Raw genomic sequence first — 16,705 nt, 5'->3', positions numbered from 1 at the left:
AATGTTATTAATAATAAATAATTAATATCCTAAATAAACATGAGCACATACCATCCAAGGGTGTATTAAAAGAATAATACACCATGATGAGGAATGATTTATGCTAAGACAAGGATGGTGCAATATTAGTAAATCTATTGATGTAATTAATATATCATTAATAAAATACAGGAGAAAGATCATATGGTCATTAGGAGTAGACATTTCAAAAAGCATTTGATAAAAATTTATGAACCATTTTGAGTGGTAACTAAATTTTAAAGGGATTAGGAGGGGACTTCCTAAGCATATCAATATTGTTCTTGTTATAATTTCGACTGTACAGGTAGTCCCCAACTTACAACAGGGTCCCGTTATGACCACTTCGTCCTAAGTTGATTCTGACATAAATCAAATACCTCTTTTTTTTTTCAGTTCTAATTATTATTGCCTTTTATTACCTGTATCTTTATAAATTGATTTTTATTTGTCTTTGGGAAGTGGCATGAGAATGATAACATCAACAAATTAAGTGCCACAACCCTGTATTAGTACATATTAGTATCCATAAGATGTTAAAAAAAAAGAAAGAATGGTCATAAATGCAGTTTGTAGCAACTCGAATCTGTCAGGTACAACCTGACATTTACTTGATGATCATAATAGGTGTCACTGATTAAAGTATTTAAAATAAATATAGTCATTCAGAGATCATAGCCTTTTTAGAACAGTTTAAAATAATCCTATATTCAGATTAAACTTTTCATCTCATATGAAACTAGAGTTTATTTCTAATTGGGACGAGAAGATAAATGTCCGCCCTGACAATGCCTGTGTATGTCTATAAATCAATGGAGTGGAACTTCCTGGACAGTTTGCACCTGCAGCTTTGTTTGCAGTGTGTCAGAGAAGCAGGAAAATGTTCCTCCAGCTAGAAACATTGATAAAGCAGAAATAAATTATGTAACCAAAACTAGAGTCAAGGGTGTCCAACCCTCTTCTTGGTGAAAATAGTACCTTCTTTGGAAATGACTACTCATTGAATTTTGCCCAGTTATCTTTATAGGAATGATTGCCTTAAAATCTTTAGTTTGATATTTTTAAACCCCTATGTTGTGTGTTTGGTGTTGTGCTAGGCTAAATTAATATCCTGAATAAACATTAGCACATAGAATCCAAGAGTGTGTTAAAAGAATAATACACCATGATTAAAAAAAAAAAAATACACCATGATTAGTAATGATTTATTCTAAGAAGACAGAATGGTGCAATATTAGTAAATCTATTGAAGTAATGAAAAACTTTTTAAAAAATGAATATATCATTAATAGAATACAGGAGAAAGAGCATATGGTCATTATCAGAATATGTTTTAAAAAAGCATTTGATAAAAATTTATTATCATTTTGAGTGGTAACTGAATTTTAAATTAGGAGAGAACTTTATAGACATAGCCATGGATCAGATCACACCATGTCCATGCCTGTGGGAACAAACCATATTATGAACGGTGTTACAGGATATGATTTTCAAGTAGCAGTGGGTTCAGGGAGGTGATGGGATCAGAGCTGGGCCTTGTAGGATAAGTGGTATTTCCACATAATGGAGAGGAAAAAAGAGCTTCCCAAACTAGGAGAACAATGTGAACAACATGGAGGCAAGAGCTGTAGGATATGTTTGTATAATGCAGTAATGCTCAACCCTAGCCAAGTGTCAGGGTTATGTGAAGAAGAAAAAAAAATTCTTTTTTAAAGGAAACAAAAGAAAAGGAAAAACTCCCAAGGCCATTACCCATGGAGACTAATTCACTAAGGGTGAGATAAGGCCCGAAAAAAAAAAAAAAAAAAAAAAAAACTGTTGCCGTCAAGTCTATCCTCACGCATAGTGACCCTATAGGACAGAGTAGAACTGCCCCATAGGATTTCCAAGGAGCGACTGGTGCATTCGAACTGCTGAACTTTTGGTTAGCAGCTGTAGCTCTTAACCACGGCACCACCAGGGCTCCATAAGGCGCGGACACCTATGTTATTCTAAAAGCCCTGTGGATGATTCTGATGCACAGTAAGGGTGACTAGGGCGTGAGGATATGGGAGTGCTGTGGCAGATGACGCTGAAAACCTGTATTGCAGCCAGATGATAACCAGAGTAACGTTGTTTTGGTATAGCAGGCTTGCTTGCTTGTTTGTTTTTTAATTTGTGTTACATTACCAGCATCTTTCCATTAGACAGCAACCAGAGCTCCCTTAACCAAAACTCCACCCCTTGTGTTAATTCAAAGCAAAACATGTTGAGTGAGATGAAGAGGAAGGAGGAACAAATAGATATACCTGTCAAAAATCTTGGAGCCCTGGTGGCACAGTGGTTAAGAACTCAGCTGCTAACCAAAAGATCAACAGTTCGAATCCACTAGCAGCTCCTTGAAAACTCTATGGGGCAGTTCTGCTCTGTCCTATAGGGTCGCTATGAGTTGAAATCGACTCAGCGGCAACAGGTTAACAGGTCAAGAATCTTGTTCCAGTTAGATATTCCTGTACTAAAAAAAAAAAGTTGCCGTTGAGTTACTTCCAACTCCCAGTACCCCAGTGCCGTCGAGTCAATTCCAACTCGTAGCAACCCTGTAGAGGGACTATATATATATATATATATATATATATATATATATATATATATATATATATATATATATATATATATATACAAAACCACCCTGAAATTTAAAACTACCATTTTATTGTCACCCACAATCCTGTGGGTTGACTGGATTCAGCTGGACAGTTCTTCTGCTTTGTGTAATGTTCACTGGGACTGAAGTTATCTGGGGGATCGATTGACCTCAGATATCCAGGATGGGTCACTCACTTGGTTGGCAGCTGATGTTGGGCTTCTCAGCATGAAGGCTGGATTCCACAAGGAAGCATCTCAAGAGCAAGCATTCAGAAAGATCCAGGCTATAAGGTTCCTTTTGACCTAGCTTTGGTAGTCCCAGAACATCACTTCTACCATATTCCATCAGTCAAGCAAGTCACTAAGACCAACTCAGATTTGAGGGAAGGTGAATTAGACTCTATCCCTTGATGGGAGGAGCAGCGTACGTGTACAAGAAGAGAAGGAACACGATGGCAGCCATTTTCGGAGACTTGGTACCACAATCTTTATGCAGCAAATAATGTAGCATCGAAATACATACAGCAGAACGTGAGGAAATTTAGATAGATGTTAACAGAAATACAGTTAGGCAAAACAATAAGAAAGAATAAAAGTGATCTGAATAATATAAAATTCTATGTAATAGATTTCAGTATTGAATTTACCCGACAATAAGGAATATACCTTTGTTTCAGGCATCCATGCAATAGCTGCTCTCTTCCCCCCCAAAAAAAACAGTTGGACCCTTAATTGCTCTTACAAACCCAAAACCTTAACAGTTGATATGTTTTCCAGATCTCTTAACCTAACAGAAATAATTACACATTTGCTTGTGTCATCTCATATTATGCACAGTTCTACATTAAAGGGGTGCCCTCGTTTTGGAATCCCTTTCTCTGAGTGACTTTTTTACACATAGTATAAACAATTTTGGGAAACCGTGGTGGCATCGTGATTAAGAGCTACAGCGGCTAACCAAAAGGTCGGCAGTTTAAATCCACCAGGTGCTCTTTGGAAACCCTGTGGGGCAGTTTCTACTCTGTCCTGTAGGGTCACTATGAGTTGGAATCAACTCGACAGCAACAGGTATAAACAATTTCACATTACAAATTTTCTCAAGTTCTTTTCCCATTTTTGAGTTGTTTTCTGTAAAGGGCGACATTGAAAGGGGCTTTATTTCGATTGCCCACAGTCTCATGATAAGAGCAATTTTGACTTGTCCTGGGTGCTTTGTAAGCTTCAGGGCCACCATCTACCAGGCACTGGAATCAGCCTCTAATTTTCCAGTGATGCTGCCTTGGGAACTGAGCTGGAATCATTGCTGTCACTTCTTTTCCATGTATTATGTTTTTAAGCTTAGGGAAAAAATAATAGTTTAACTATCTAAAGTTAAAACTATTTTAACTATTTAAAATAAGATTTTTTTTTAAGTCTTTCTTTTCTTTCAAAACTGGTATCATTTTTGCTATCCTAGTAAGACAGAATCTAAGGTAGAAGCCAGATCATGGGGATGATATAATCTCCCAGCCTGTGAGTGATGATCAGGCTTTGGTTGTGCGGTGGTTAAAGTGCTCAGCTGCTAACCAGAAGATCAGTGGTTCCAATCCACCAGCCACTCCGTGGAAGAAAGATGTGGCAGTTTGCTCCCACAAAGATTTACAGCCTTGGAAATCCTATGGGACAGTTCTACTCTGTACAATAGGGTCACTATGAGTCAGAATCAACTCCACGGCAGTGGGTTTTGGTTTGGGTCAGTGATGAATCCTATTGTTGCTTCTACCTCAGGATCACCATATGATTTATCAGAGTCCTTTCCTAACTGAATCTTGGCATTAAATCACCCAGGATGAAGAGTTTAAACAAACAGCCGTCTTCCTCAGTAACACTCAGTTTGTTTGCCGTTGCAGGTCGTCACGCTATGGTACAGAGCTCCAGAAGTCTTGCTTCAGTCCAGCTACGCCACCCCTGTGGATCTCTGGAGTGTTGGCTGCATATTTGCAGAAATGTTTCGTAGAAAGTAAGAAATACGTTTTGTTTCACTCTGTTTTCCTTGACAAGAGGCTTGGGATCTTCAGTAGTTTATGTGGTGGCATAGCAGTTCTGTTTCAAGTAGGGTCATAATATCCAAAGCCACCTATTTGGGCCACTACTTCCAAGCCTGTCCTGGAACTACCTTCTCGATCGTTACAGTTTTGTGTATAGTTCTGTATGACTCTAGCTCTCAGCTCTTGGAAGCTGTGTTTGGGAAGGAAGATTTCGCTATTCTTACAGTTTACATTGTTTTTGTTGGTGATGACAAGACATGATGAACATGCAGCATATTATGGTCTTTTTAGTGAAAGAATATCAAGATACAGACTTTGTGCATAACAGAAGGACCAAATACATGGAAATTTTGATGGTGAGAATAGTTCAAAGAACAGAGAATGTTTATGTTGGCAAGGAATAGGGAAGAAAGATGTCAGTGCTGTTTTAGAATACTTTAATGTTGTCATGTGGAGGAGAAATTAAACGTATTTGAGGCTCTACAGAGGGCAAACTAAGATGATTGTTGTTAAGTGTCATCAAGTAGGTTCCAACTCATAGTGTCCATATGTACAACAGAACAAAACATTGCTGGGTCCTGCACCATTCTCACAATCATTGCTGTGTTTGAGCCCATTGTTACAGCCACCGTATCAATTCATCTCATTTAGGGTCTTCCTCTTTCTCCCTGACCCTCTACTTTACCAAGTGTGATGTCCTTCTCCAGGGACTGTTCCCTCCTGATAACATGTCCAAAGTATGTGAGACAGGGTCTTGCCATCCTCACTTCTAAGAAACATTCTGGCTGTACTTCTTCCAAGACAGATTTGTTCGTTCTTTTGGCAGTCCATGGTATATTCGATATTCTTCCCCAACACCATAATTCAAAGGCATCAGTTCTTCTTTTGTCTTCTTTATTCACTGTCCAGCTTTCGCATGCATGTGAGGCGATTGAAAATACCATGGCTTGAGTTAGGTGACCCTTAGTCCTCAAGGTGGCATCTTTGCTTTTCAACACTTGAAAGAGGTCTTTTGCAGCACATTTGCCCAGTGCCATACTTCATTTGATTTCTTGACTTCTGTGGGCTTTGATTTGTGGATCCAAGTAAAATAAAATCCTTCATGAGTTCCATCTTTTCTCCATTTATCATGATATTGCTTATTGGTACAGTTGTGAGGGTTTTTGTTTTCTGTATGTTGAGGTGTAATCCATACTGAAGGCTGTATTCTTTGATCTTCATCAATAAGTGCTTCAAATCCTCTTCATTTCAGCAAGCAAGATTGTGTCATCTGCGTATTGCAGGTTATTAATGAGTCTTCTTCCAAACCTGATGCTGCATTCTTCTTCATATAGTCCAGCTTCTCAGATTATTTGCTCAGTGCACAGATTTAATAAGTGGGGTGAGAGGATACAACCCTGACACACACCTTTCCTGATTTTATAGTCCAAGCTCAAATTGAAGGTGAAGAAAATTAAAACAAGTCCACAAGAGCCAAAGTACAGCCTTGAGTATATCCACCTGAATTTAGAGACGTATCAAGAATAGAATTGATGCATTGAACACTAGTGACTAAAGACCAGACAAGTTGAGAGATGACATCAAGGACATCATACATGAAGAAAGAAAAAGGTCATTAAAAGACAGAAAAGAAAAGGCCAAAATGGATGTAAAGAAGAGACTGAAATTTGCTCTTGAACGTAGAGTAGCTAAAGCAAATGGAAGAAATGATGAAGTGCAAGAGCTGAACAGAAGATTTTGAAGGGCAGCTCGAGAAGACAAAGTATTATAATGAAATGTGCAAAGACCTGGAGTTAGAAAACTAAAAGGGAAGAACACACTCAGCATTTCTCAAGCTGAAAGAACTGAAGAAAAACTGGGACTGAGGATACAGAAGTGACAGAAATAAAATTTTTTGCTCAAAGCGGGAGGAAACTAACCATGAGAACATTATCTGAAAAGAAGATTGGGGTCTTGTGAAAATAATGTATGCTTCTCATTGGATGTCCAAGAAGAAGCTGGACCACCATTGGATTTTTTTTAGCAGCATTCATAGGATGAGTGGATGGGCTAAATGATCTCCAGGGCCTCTTTGAGTCTAAGAATCTGTGATTCATTTGTTTGATTTTCAAATCACAAGCAATAGCCAAACAAGGTAATAAAGATCTGCCAAGACAATAATCCATACCTGTGTACTAAATTCAGCCTAGTCAAAATTAAACAGAGAAACTAATTGTAATCTAATCTCTCTTTCCTTTTTTTTCTATTTTTATTTCCATGGAAAAATGTGAGTTGGGAAGCTGAGCATATTTACGTTGAACATGTTATGTCCAAAATGTAGCTACATGAGAGCTAGCTCACAAGGAAAAGGAGTGGTCAGTCATTATTTGCGTGTTTGTTTTAACAAAATAAAGTTTTGTATGCGTAATAAATTTTGGAAACTATTTCTCGAACTCAGCTAATTAATTTGTGTCTTGCAGTGGAAGAGTCCAGGAGAGGATCATGGCAAGATCAGAGCACAGATGTTTATTGCAGGCCTACTATGTGCCAAGTACAGTGGCAAACCTCATCCTTGTGTTACCCAGGGCTTCTAACAAGTTTGTTCCAGTTAGACCCCCTGCTGAGAATTTGTTCCCCGTGCCCCACTACCCCAGATATACTGAATCAGAATCTATAGTGTATCTAGGGTGCAAATATAAATTCTCAGCAGGGGGTTGAACCAGAACAAACCGATTGGAAGCCCTGATGTTACCTTATTTAATGCTCACAGTAAGAAGAAACTGAGATGGAGTGGTAGGTTTATTTGTCTAGACCCCTGGTGGAGCAATGGTTAAGTTCTAGGCTGGTAACCAAAAGGTTGGCGGTTCAAACCCACCCCGCGGCTCCGGGGGAGAAAGACCTGGAGATCTGCTCCCATAAAAATTACAGCCAAGAAAACCCCATGGGGCAATTCTACTCTGTCATTTGGGGTTGATGTGAGTTGAAGTCAACTTGACAGCACCTAACAACAACAAGGTTAGTCAGCTAAAAAGTAACAGGGGTATGATTTAAAAGGAAGCCTTGTGAGTCCGAATCCGATGTTGATTTCTGCTAGGTAGGACAGAAAAAAGGTAATATTGAATCCAGCCATGGTGTTTTCCAAATAGGCTAAACAAGTGTGGGATGGGCAGCATCAGCATCACCCAGGAACTTGTTAGAGATGCAGATTATCAGACCCCAGCCCAGGCCCAATGGGTCTGACCCATGGGCATGGGGCTCAGCAACCTGTGTTTTAACAAGCCCTCCAGGTGATCCTGGTGGTGAAGGGGTTAAGAGCTACAGCTGCTAACCGAAAGGTTGGCAGTTCGAATCCACCAGCTACTCCTTGAAAACCATATGGGGCAATTCTACTCTGTCCTGTAGAGCCACTATGAGTCAGAATCGACTCGACAGCAACAGGTTTCCAGGTGATCCTGATACACCTCAGGCATGAGAGCCACTGGGTTGGGTGATAGGATTACCAGGGAGGAGCTCTCCCAGTGGAGCTCCCAGGCCTCCCAAAAGATTCTGATTCATTACTGGGCTGGGGCCAGGAATTCTTGCTTTTAATGTGCCTCTCAATCAATTCTTTTCATCCATTAAGAGTTAAAGGCTTGTAATTAGAATCAAGAGTAATTTACCATCAGCAGGGCAGGTCAGGTAGCACAAGTGCTGTGCAATCCACTGGCACAGTGGTAAAAGGAGCCCCGGTAGTGCAGTGGGTAAAGCAATTGACTGCTAACTGAAAGTTTGGCAATTCGAAACCACCAGCAGCTCCTTGGGAGAAAGATGTGGCAGTTTGCTTCCGTAAAGATTTACAGCCTAGGAAACCATATGGGATCAGTATGAGTGAGAATCAACTCCATGACAGTGGGTTGATTGGCACAGTGGTTAAGCACTCACCTGCTAACCAGAAGGTCAGCAGCTCAAACCCACCAGTGCTCCATGGGAGAAAGATGTGGCAGTCTGCCAAGTACAGCCAAGAAAACCTATGGAGCAATTCTACTCTGTAACACATGGGGTCACCATGAATTGGAATCAGCTTGATGACAATGAGTTTTTCTTTTGTTTTGTTTTGTTTTTTAAGAGCAGGGTAGGAGTTAGGACAGTCATCCCAGGAATAACTTGGTGCAACTGAGAGTTGATTGGAGAAGTGTTTACTGGAATTACATTTATGTGACTAGAATGGTCCTCCAGATGTAAAGATGAAGTCCTGCTTTCGGTATGGGGGTCAGGGGGTCAATTATTTATCAACAATACAGACTTGAATACCAGCAATAATTAATGATAAAGCTCATATTTTTTGAGTGATGTTAAATTTAAGATATATAGTATTAAGCAATCACTAGTAAAGAATTTTAATTAACCAGAGCTGTGGTAAGTGTTATGAAGAAGTATATAGTACCATGAGTGGTTATGATGAGAACACCATTTTCGATGAGTAAAGAGACTTCTTGCTGGAAGGTTAAAAGTTGGGATTAACCTTCCTTAGAGGTCACATCTAGTTGGATATATAAAAACCTTTGAAGAATAATAATTTATGTATCAGTAAGGCTCACCATCCTTCATAACCTAAGGAGAAGAAGGGAAGCAAAGGGAGTTAACTATTCTGTTGTGTGATAGGCCCAGGGTTGGGCCGTTCACGTGCATTATCTCATTAAACCCACATTGAGAGGGCTCTTATCCGGAGTTCACAGATAGTGAACTAGAGGTTTCCACAAAGCCGATAAATAGCTTGTCCATGGGCACACAGCTATTAAAGTGCAGAGCCAAATTTGAACCCAGGTTTGCCTTACTCTGAAGCCCTTTTTTCTACTCTGCCATGTCACCGTTCTTTTTTAACCTAATTTGCCTTTTTTTTTTTTTTCTGGAATGCTATATACATTATTATAGTATGATAGCCATGATACTTTAGAAAGGTCAAGAGCCAAACCACACTTGTAATAGCATTGATTTCCAGTCTCTTCTGTATTGTTATAGGTTGACCAGAGTACATGCCTTGTATTCTGAAATTGAGTACCTAGAAAATATAAACTCAGTGAAAAGAGTCACATGGCAGATGGTTGACAAGGAGTCAGGGAGTTTAAATACCATTTGTCACTATTATCTAGGTTTAATAATTGCCCACACTGACCCACAGAAGCATTCTACAAAACAGGTAAGAGCTAGATTTTTTTATCTTCCTCCATTTAACTCTTCATTCAACTTTTTGTTAAGTTATATTTTAATACTAGAAAACATTGTTATATGTTTGGTCAGTAGCCAAACATGAATGGGATGGATGGAATGGGTGAGATTGATTGATTTTTAGAAAATCAAAATCCAACTAATCAGGAATTGACTTTATAGCAAAATAAGTTCACAGTGTTAATGCTCTAGGTATCACTGATTGCCTTGTGCATCCTAGTCAGAACTGTTGCCTGTGGTTTGAAAGTTGTGGGGTTTTCCAAGTTACAGCAAAGTCGTAAAAAAGAAAATACAGATTTAAAAAATAAAACTTGCTACTAATTCTTTGAATATGGAGATTGTGGTAAACAGATAGTAATTCTTAGAAGTTCTGGCTTGCCAACTCTACTGATCCCTAGCTAGAAATGCCAGATGCCACCAGGAAGAATATAACAAATACAGTCACTGTTAAATGGAAACAAACAAGACTTCATAGTTATATTGCCCCTTGTATGATGGCCTCTTCAGGCTTGTCGTCATTGATTTCTATGAATTAAACACCCAATAGCTGAGAAACTGACAGTGAAACCGTCCTTTGTGGCTGAGTGGTCTGTGAGCAAGTGTCTTTAAAATGTCACTGAGCATCTTGCCAATTTTCCCATTGGTTACTGTGTTGGTGTTTCCCCATATTTGAGCATTCTCCTTAGTGACATCAATGAACTGAGGTCCTTAACCAGCTGACCCAACACCTAGGCCCCAGAAGGCAAGCCTTAGCCTCTGAGGAACCTCAGGGTAAGTCAGAACATGTGCATGGAACCCAGGACACTGGGCTGGAATTTCAGATTTCTTATCTCCCCTTTGATATTTCCCTAGACTTTTTTTTTTTTTTTAAAGAGCCAGCCAAATGGGAAGAACTCTTAAGGAGCATTTTCTTGACCTAGGAAATAACCCGAGATGGTACCCAGGAAAAAGACTGATCTTGGTCAAATAATGCATTACAGGGCAGTTTTAAGTAAAAGCAAATGAGTACTTTTTAATATAATCATTGTTGATTTTCTAAATTCTTAATACGTATCTGACTTTAACATGAATTTGAGAAATGTATCTGTTTTCATGACATACGCTGAGAAGCCACCATCACGCCTGGCTGTTCCCTGTGTGAGCAGCTCTGTGGCCCTCCAGCTCCCCAACCTGGTGCCTTTCCACTTTGGTATTCTGCTTCTGAAAGATCACAGCCTTGAAAACCCTACGGAGTAGTTCTCCTGGGTCTGCATGTTTTGCAGCCTTCTAAAACAAACTAGATTTTATCTTCTGAGTCCTCTTCCTATCATTCCGCCATCATGCCTTTCCACCTACTTTCCAAGTCATTTCTTTCCTTTTATCGACAATTTTTGGTCTATTACTTCCTCCCATGTTCCCATCCCTGCTCTGATGAGCCAACACTCCTCTGGCTCCCTATATCTCTTTCTGTCTCTGTTAATCTTCTCTACTCTGCCTTTTGGAATCCCCGTTCTGTAGGAACAAGTTTCCCTGCTTTTCTGAATTTTTCCTCACCGTCTCCTTCTTCAAGGTAACTGAAACCAGGCCTTTTATCCACAGGTGTCCTATCCACTTTGAGAAGGGACTTGGGATATTCTTGGCCACCTACTGCTTGGGGCCATGTTCTGCCAAAGCCTCTTAACTTCTTTTTGCCATTCTCTTACACACCCATTTCCCCAGCCTTAATCACACCATCTGCTGAATTTCACGTAGTGCAGTGATTAAGTGCTTGGCTGCTAACTGAAAGGTTGGCAGTTCAAACCCACCAGCCATTCTGAGAGAGAAAGATGTGGCAGTCTGATTCTATAAAGATTACCACCTTGGAAACGCTATGGAGAAGTTCTGCTCTGTCCTGTGGGGTCACTATGAGTTGGAATCAACTCAACACCGACAGGTTTGGTTTGGTTGGCTAACTTTCAGGAGCAGTAATCTCTTTTTGTTTTTATTGTACTTTAGAACAAACTAATTTCTCATTAAACAGTACACATATTGTTTTATGACATTGGTTAACAACCCCACGACATGTCAACACTCTCCCTTCTCAACCTTGGGTTCCCTATTACCAGCTTTCCTGTTCCCTCCCACCTTCTAGTCCTTGCCCCTGAGCTGGTGTGCCCCTTTAGGCTTGTTTTGTTTTATGGGCCTGTCCAATATTTGGCTGAAGAGTGAACCTCAGGAGTGACTACATTACTGAGCTGAAAGGGTGTCAGGGGCCATACTCTTAGGGTTTTGCCAGTCTCTGTCAGGCCAACAACCCTGGTCTTTCTTTTTGAGTTAGAATTTTGCTCTACATTTTTCTCCAGCTCTGTCTAGGACTCTTTTTTCTGATTCCTGTCAGAGTAGTCAGCGGTGGTAGCTGGGCACCATCTAGTTGTACTGGATTCAGTCTGGTGGAAGCCGTGGTAGATGTAGTCCATTAGTCCTTTGGACTAATCTTTGCCTTGTATCTTTAGTTTTCTTCATTCTTCGTTGTTCCTGAAGGACTAGTAATTTTTAAGCATACACCTTAAAATTTTCTTCTTATGGGGTAAGAAGAAAAGTTGCCAGAGAAGTGCTTTGCACATAAAAGGAGACAGAACGCTGAGGGCCCTGGTTGATTCCACAACTGCGTCACTTGGTTTGTACTTTCCCTGTACCCCAGCCAATACTTGCGCATTCAGTGATGCCCTGATGAACTCAGTCTCTCTACTTACTTCCCAGGGGCTGTCTCTCCCTCTCCCTCAGCTACATGTGCCTTCTGCACCTTGGAGGACATCATCATCCAAACACTCTACTGCTAAAAAGAAAGCTGGGCTTACTAACAGAAATAAAGGCATCTGGTTTTTTTTTTTTTTTTTTTTTTGGAGCACACGTGCTGTTCCCACCTATCCGGCTCCCCTCCCTTGGGCTCAGACCATGCCCCTTGCTAGGATTCCCTCCTCCTCCAACCCTCATAGTCCTTAAGTCCCAGTCTGCTCCCCACCCCAACCCACCGTTCAGCCTCCTCAGTTACTTGAGATGAGTGAGTTAAGCTACCCAAAGTAAGTTCCTTCTGCTGTCCTTCCAGCCCAGAATCTTCTTATCTTCACCCTCCCTCTTCCTTCTCTCCTCTTTCTGAGAAGGATGCATTCTCCCTCCTTACAGGGCACATTCCCTCATCCTGTGCTCTTGATCCTGCCGTGCTTCTGGGCTCTTATTCCAACCATTATCCATTATGATTTGCCTCTTCAGACCCTGCCCATCTACTAGCTCTCATCTCCTCATCTTAGGAAAGACACTCCTCCTTTCTCTTTTTCACCACCTTAATCCTTTCCAATGATAAAAACAATAGCACTTATTGAGCACTTACTGTAAGCCAGGCATTGTATTCAGTGCTTAAAAATACACAATTTTATTTAAATCTCAGAATAACTTTCTGATGTATTTTTGTCCTCCCATTTTACAGGTAAGAAATCTGAGGCCTGTAAAGGTTAAATACCCCAGAGTACCTTAGCTAATAAACAATGAGAAGATCTGAATCCAGGCCTGTATGACTACAGGGTCCTCTTGCCACTCAAGCTGTTCCCTTAGAGGTTGATGGTGACCTCCCCATCACTGCATCTAAGAACTTCTTCCCAATTCTCATCCCACTTACTGCTGTCAGCAGTATTTGAATCTTGTGACTGCCCTTTCCATGAAACCTTCCCTGCCCTTGCCATTGAGAAAGAGCATGCTCCTGTGTACCTCTGCCTCTGTCTCCCTTACCAGCTCTTCTTCATCTCCCCTCTCCCAAACCTAGATGTTCCCAAAGAGTTCTGTCTAGATAAGATGCACATGACCTGCAGATGGGCTCCAGAGCCACATTCGTTCCCTGTTGGACTGACTGTCCACCTGGTCATCGCAGACACCACACCTTCACTGAACCCCTCAAACCAGGTCCTCTTCTCACTTCCCTTTCTCTGTTAATGGAACCCACATCTCCACAGTTACCCAGCTGGGTCCCCAAAGTCAACTTGGAATCCTCCTCCTCCTTCACCTCCTATATCCAAGTCCTCTGGATTCTGTCTCCACAGGGTCTTGTACCTTTCTAGCATTTCTTCCATCTCCCTAATTTAGGCCTTCCTTACCAGTCACCCTGCCTGCAGCAGTAACCTGCCAGCCCATTTCCCTGTTTCCTGCTCATTCTTATATCTAGGATAAATTAATCTTCCTCTTTCCCCTTTTCAAAAACGTGCTTTCTAAAAGTGGCATAGGATCTTTGACCTTCAAGGCCTTCTAAAGAGGGCGCCAACTTTATTCTGGCCTTAGCACTTACATTTCTCAAGATTTAGCAATATGTTAGTGAAAGTGACCCACCTTTGGCCCCAAAACACACCTTAAGGCTTTCCTCCTCAGAACCCTTGCCCTTCTCTTGTCCTAGGTATCCACCTGCCTTCTCTCATCTTCCAGAGCTGGACCTAGAAGCTGCCTCTTCAGGGAAGAAGCCTACTAGGCTCGCTCCCACCTCAGTGGCTCCACAGCATCCTGTCTGCACCTGTCTCACAGCACTTGTCTCAGCCACGTTGTTTATGTGCACACAAGTTGTCCACAGTAGCTGCAATAATGGTATAATGGAGAACACAATGTTCTTTCATGGTAACCATTTCTTAAGTCTGTGTGCCAGCCCTATCCCTACCAGCTCTGTAACTGAAGGCAAGCCATCAACCTCTGGATCATAGTATCTTTACCTGTAAAATGGAGAGTCTGGGATACCACATCTGTGATATTCAGATATTGTCTCACTGACTCTTCAGCTCTAACTCATGTCTATGGTCTAGGAGGTCCCAGCCTTGACCCCACACCCAGCTTTAATCAGAGCAGCTTGCTTTCACTTTTTTTATATATTGGGCTTAAAAAGGGTTCTAAAACTTTGGAATGGATAATGTCCAAGATTCACTCCAAGTCTGATACTCTTTGCTTCTAGGTAGAACTATGTCTTAGTCATTTCTGGAACTCTTACTGTGTGTAACAGTTAACACTTGTTGACAGAGCTTATTAAACATCAGGCACAGTCCTAGGCAGTTGACACACTTACTCCATTTAATCCTCCCAAGTGACTTATCCAGAATCCCACACCCACATCTCATCATTCTCAGAGTTCGAACTCAGAGCTGTGTGACCTATAACAAGCTACACTGAACTGTAATGAGCTACACAGGAAAATCAGGCAGCATAAGATAGAGAGGAGCAATATAGCAATTGTGTACGTGTGCTTTCCTCCCTACCCTGCTAGTCTTCCTCTTTTTAAGTTGCCATGTGGAATATCTATAAAAGTCTAAACTACCTCTGTCCAACAGAAATATAAGCCACAAAAAATAATTTTAAAATTTTCTAGGAGCTGCATTAAAAAGGAAACAAGCGAAATTAGTTTTAATGATATATTTAATATAATATATCCAAAATGTTATCATTTCGATATGAAATCACTATTTTAATGATGAATGAGCTGTTTTCATACTTTTTTTTATACTAAGTCTTGGAACTCCAGAGTATACTTTATAATTAGAGTACTTCTCACTTTGGACTAGCCACATTTCAAGTGCTAGTAGTCAGCTCAGGTCTAAAGCATCAAATAAATGGATAAATTAAAGAAGAAACAGACAACTGGCCATTTATTGGGAATGGAGAGAGAATGAATCAATGCCCTTCTACCCTAGCCTCATTGGTTTCTCATTCTTTTGCCTGCGTCTTCTTCTGGGTTTGTGTGTGGGCTATAGAAGTTGGAGTTCTTGTATCTTAAACCACTGTTGAGCTAAGGTTGGCACAGCCACCAGCGTTCTTCCCTGGAATTAGTGGTGCTTGAGCACCAACCTGCAAGTATGAAGTGTATTTATCAGCACTGGCAAATCTTCTCCAACATGTCCTCTTAAAAAAAATAATTGCACTTGGGAACCTCACTGACTCTATGTTCTCTGCTCCACTTGCCACTTTCAGGAACAAAAGTTAGCTTTCTTAAAAATAATAATAACCAAAAAGTAAAATAGTTGTAAAATCTAAAGACTTCACCAAAAGAGTAAAAAGACCACCTACAGACTAGGAAAGAATTTTCAGCTATGACATCTCCGACCAGCGCCTGGTCTCTAAAATCTATATGATTCTGTCAAAACTCAACCACAAAAAGACAAACAACCCAATCAAGAAGTGGGCAAAGGATATGAACACGTACTTCACTAAAGAAGATATTCAGGCAGCTAACAGATACGTGAGAAAATCCTCTCGATCATTAGCCATTAGAGAAATGCAAATTAAAACTACGATGAGATTCCATCTCACTCCAGCAAGGCTGGCATTAATCCAAAAAACACAAAATAATAAATGTTGGAGAGGCTGCGGAGAGACTGGAACTCTTATACACTGCTGGTGGGAATGTAAAATGGTACAACCACTTTGGAAATCTATCTGGCGTTATCTTAAACAGTTAGAAATAGAACTACCATACAACCCAGAAATCCCATTCCTCGGAATATACCCTAGAGAAATAAGAGCCTTCACACAAACAGATATATGCACACCCATGTTTACTGCAGCTCTGTTTACAATAGCAAAAAGCTGGAAGCAACCAAGGTGTCCATCAACGGATGAATGGGTAAATACATTGTGGTATATTCACACAATGGAATACTACACATCGATAAAGAACAGTGACGAATCTGTGAAACATTTCATAACATGGAGGAACCTGGAAGGCATTATGCTGAGCGAAATTAGTCAGAGGCAAAAGGACAAATATTGTATAAGACCACTATTATAAGGTCTTGAGAAATAGTATAAACTGAGAGGAACACATACTTTTGTGGTTATGTGGGGGAGGGGAGGGAGGGTGGGAGAGGGTTTTT

The 16,705-nt window shown here is 40.6% G+C and overlaps 1 protein-coding gene across 3 annotated transcripts in view; it reads left to right on the top strand.

Moving 5' to 3' along the window:
• CDK6 (cyclin dependent kinase 6) overlaps positions 1–16,705 on the top strand; it is a 276,759-nt gene that overhangs the window by 190,659 nt on the left and 69,395 nt on the right. For all 3 annotated transcript variants that reach the window (XM_049894331.1, XM_049894332.1, XM_049894335.1), the window contains exon 5: positions 4,533–4,642. In XM_049894331.1, the coding sequence (XP_049750288.1) occupies positions 4,533–4,642 (110 nt within the window). The remainder of the gene's footprint in view (positions 1–4,532; positions 4,643–16,705) is intronic.

This window comes from Elephas maximus, chromosome 8 (genome assembly GCF_024166365.1).
Source record: "Elephas maximus indicus isolate mEleMax1 chromosome 8, mEleMax1 primary haplotype, whole genome shotgun sequence".
In the NCBI taxonomy this organism is placed as follows: Eukaryota; Metazoa; Chordata; class Mammalia; order Proboscidea; family Elephantidae; genus Elephas; species Elephas maximus.
This window is presented reverse-complemented; position numbering and strand designations above follow the sequence as displayed.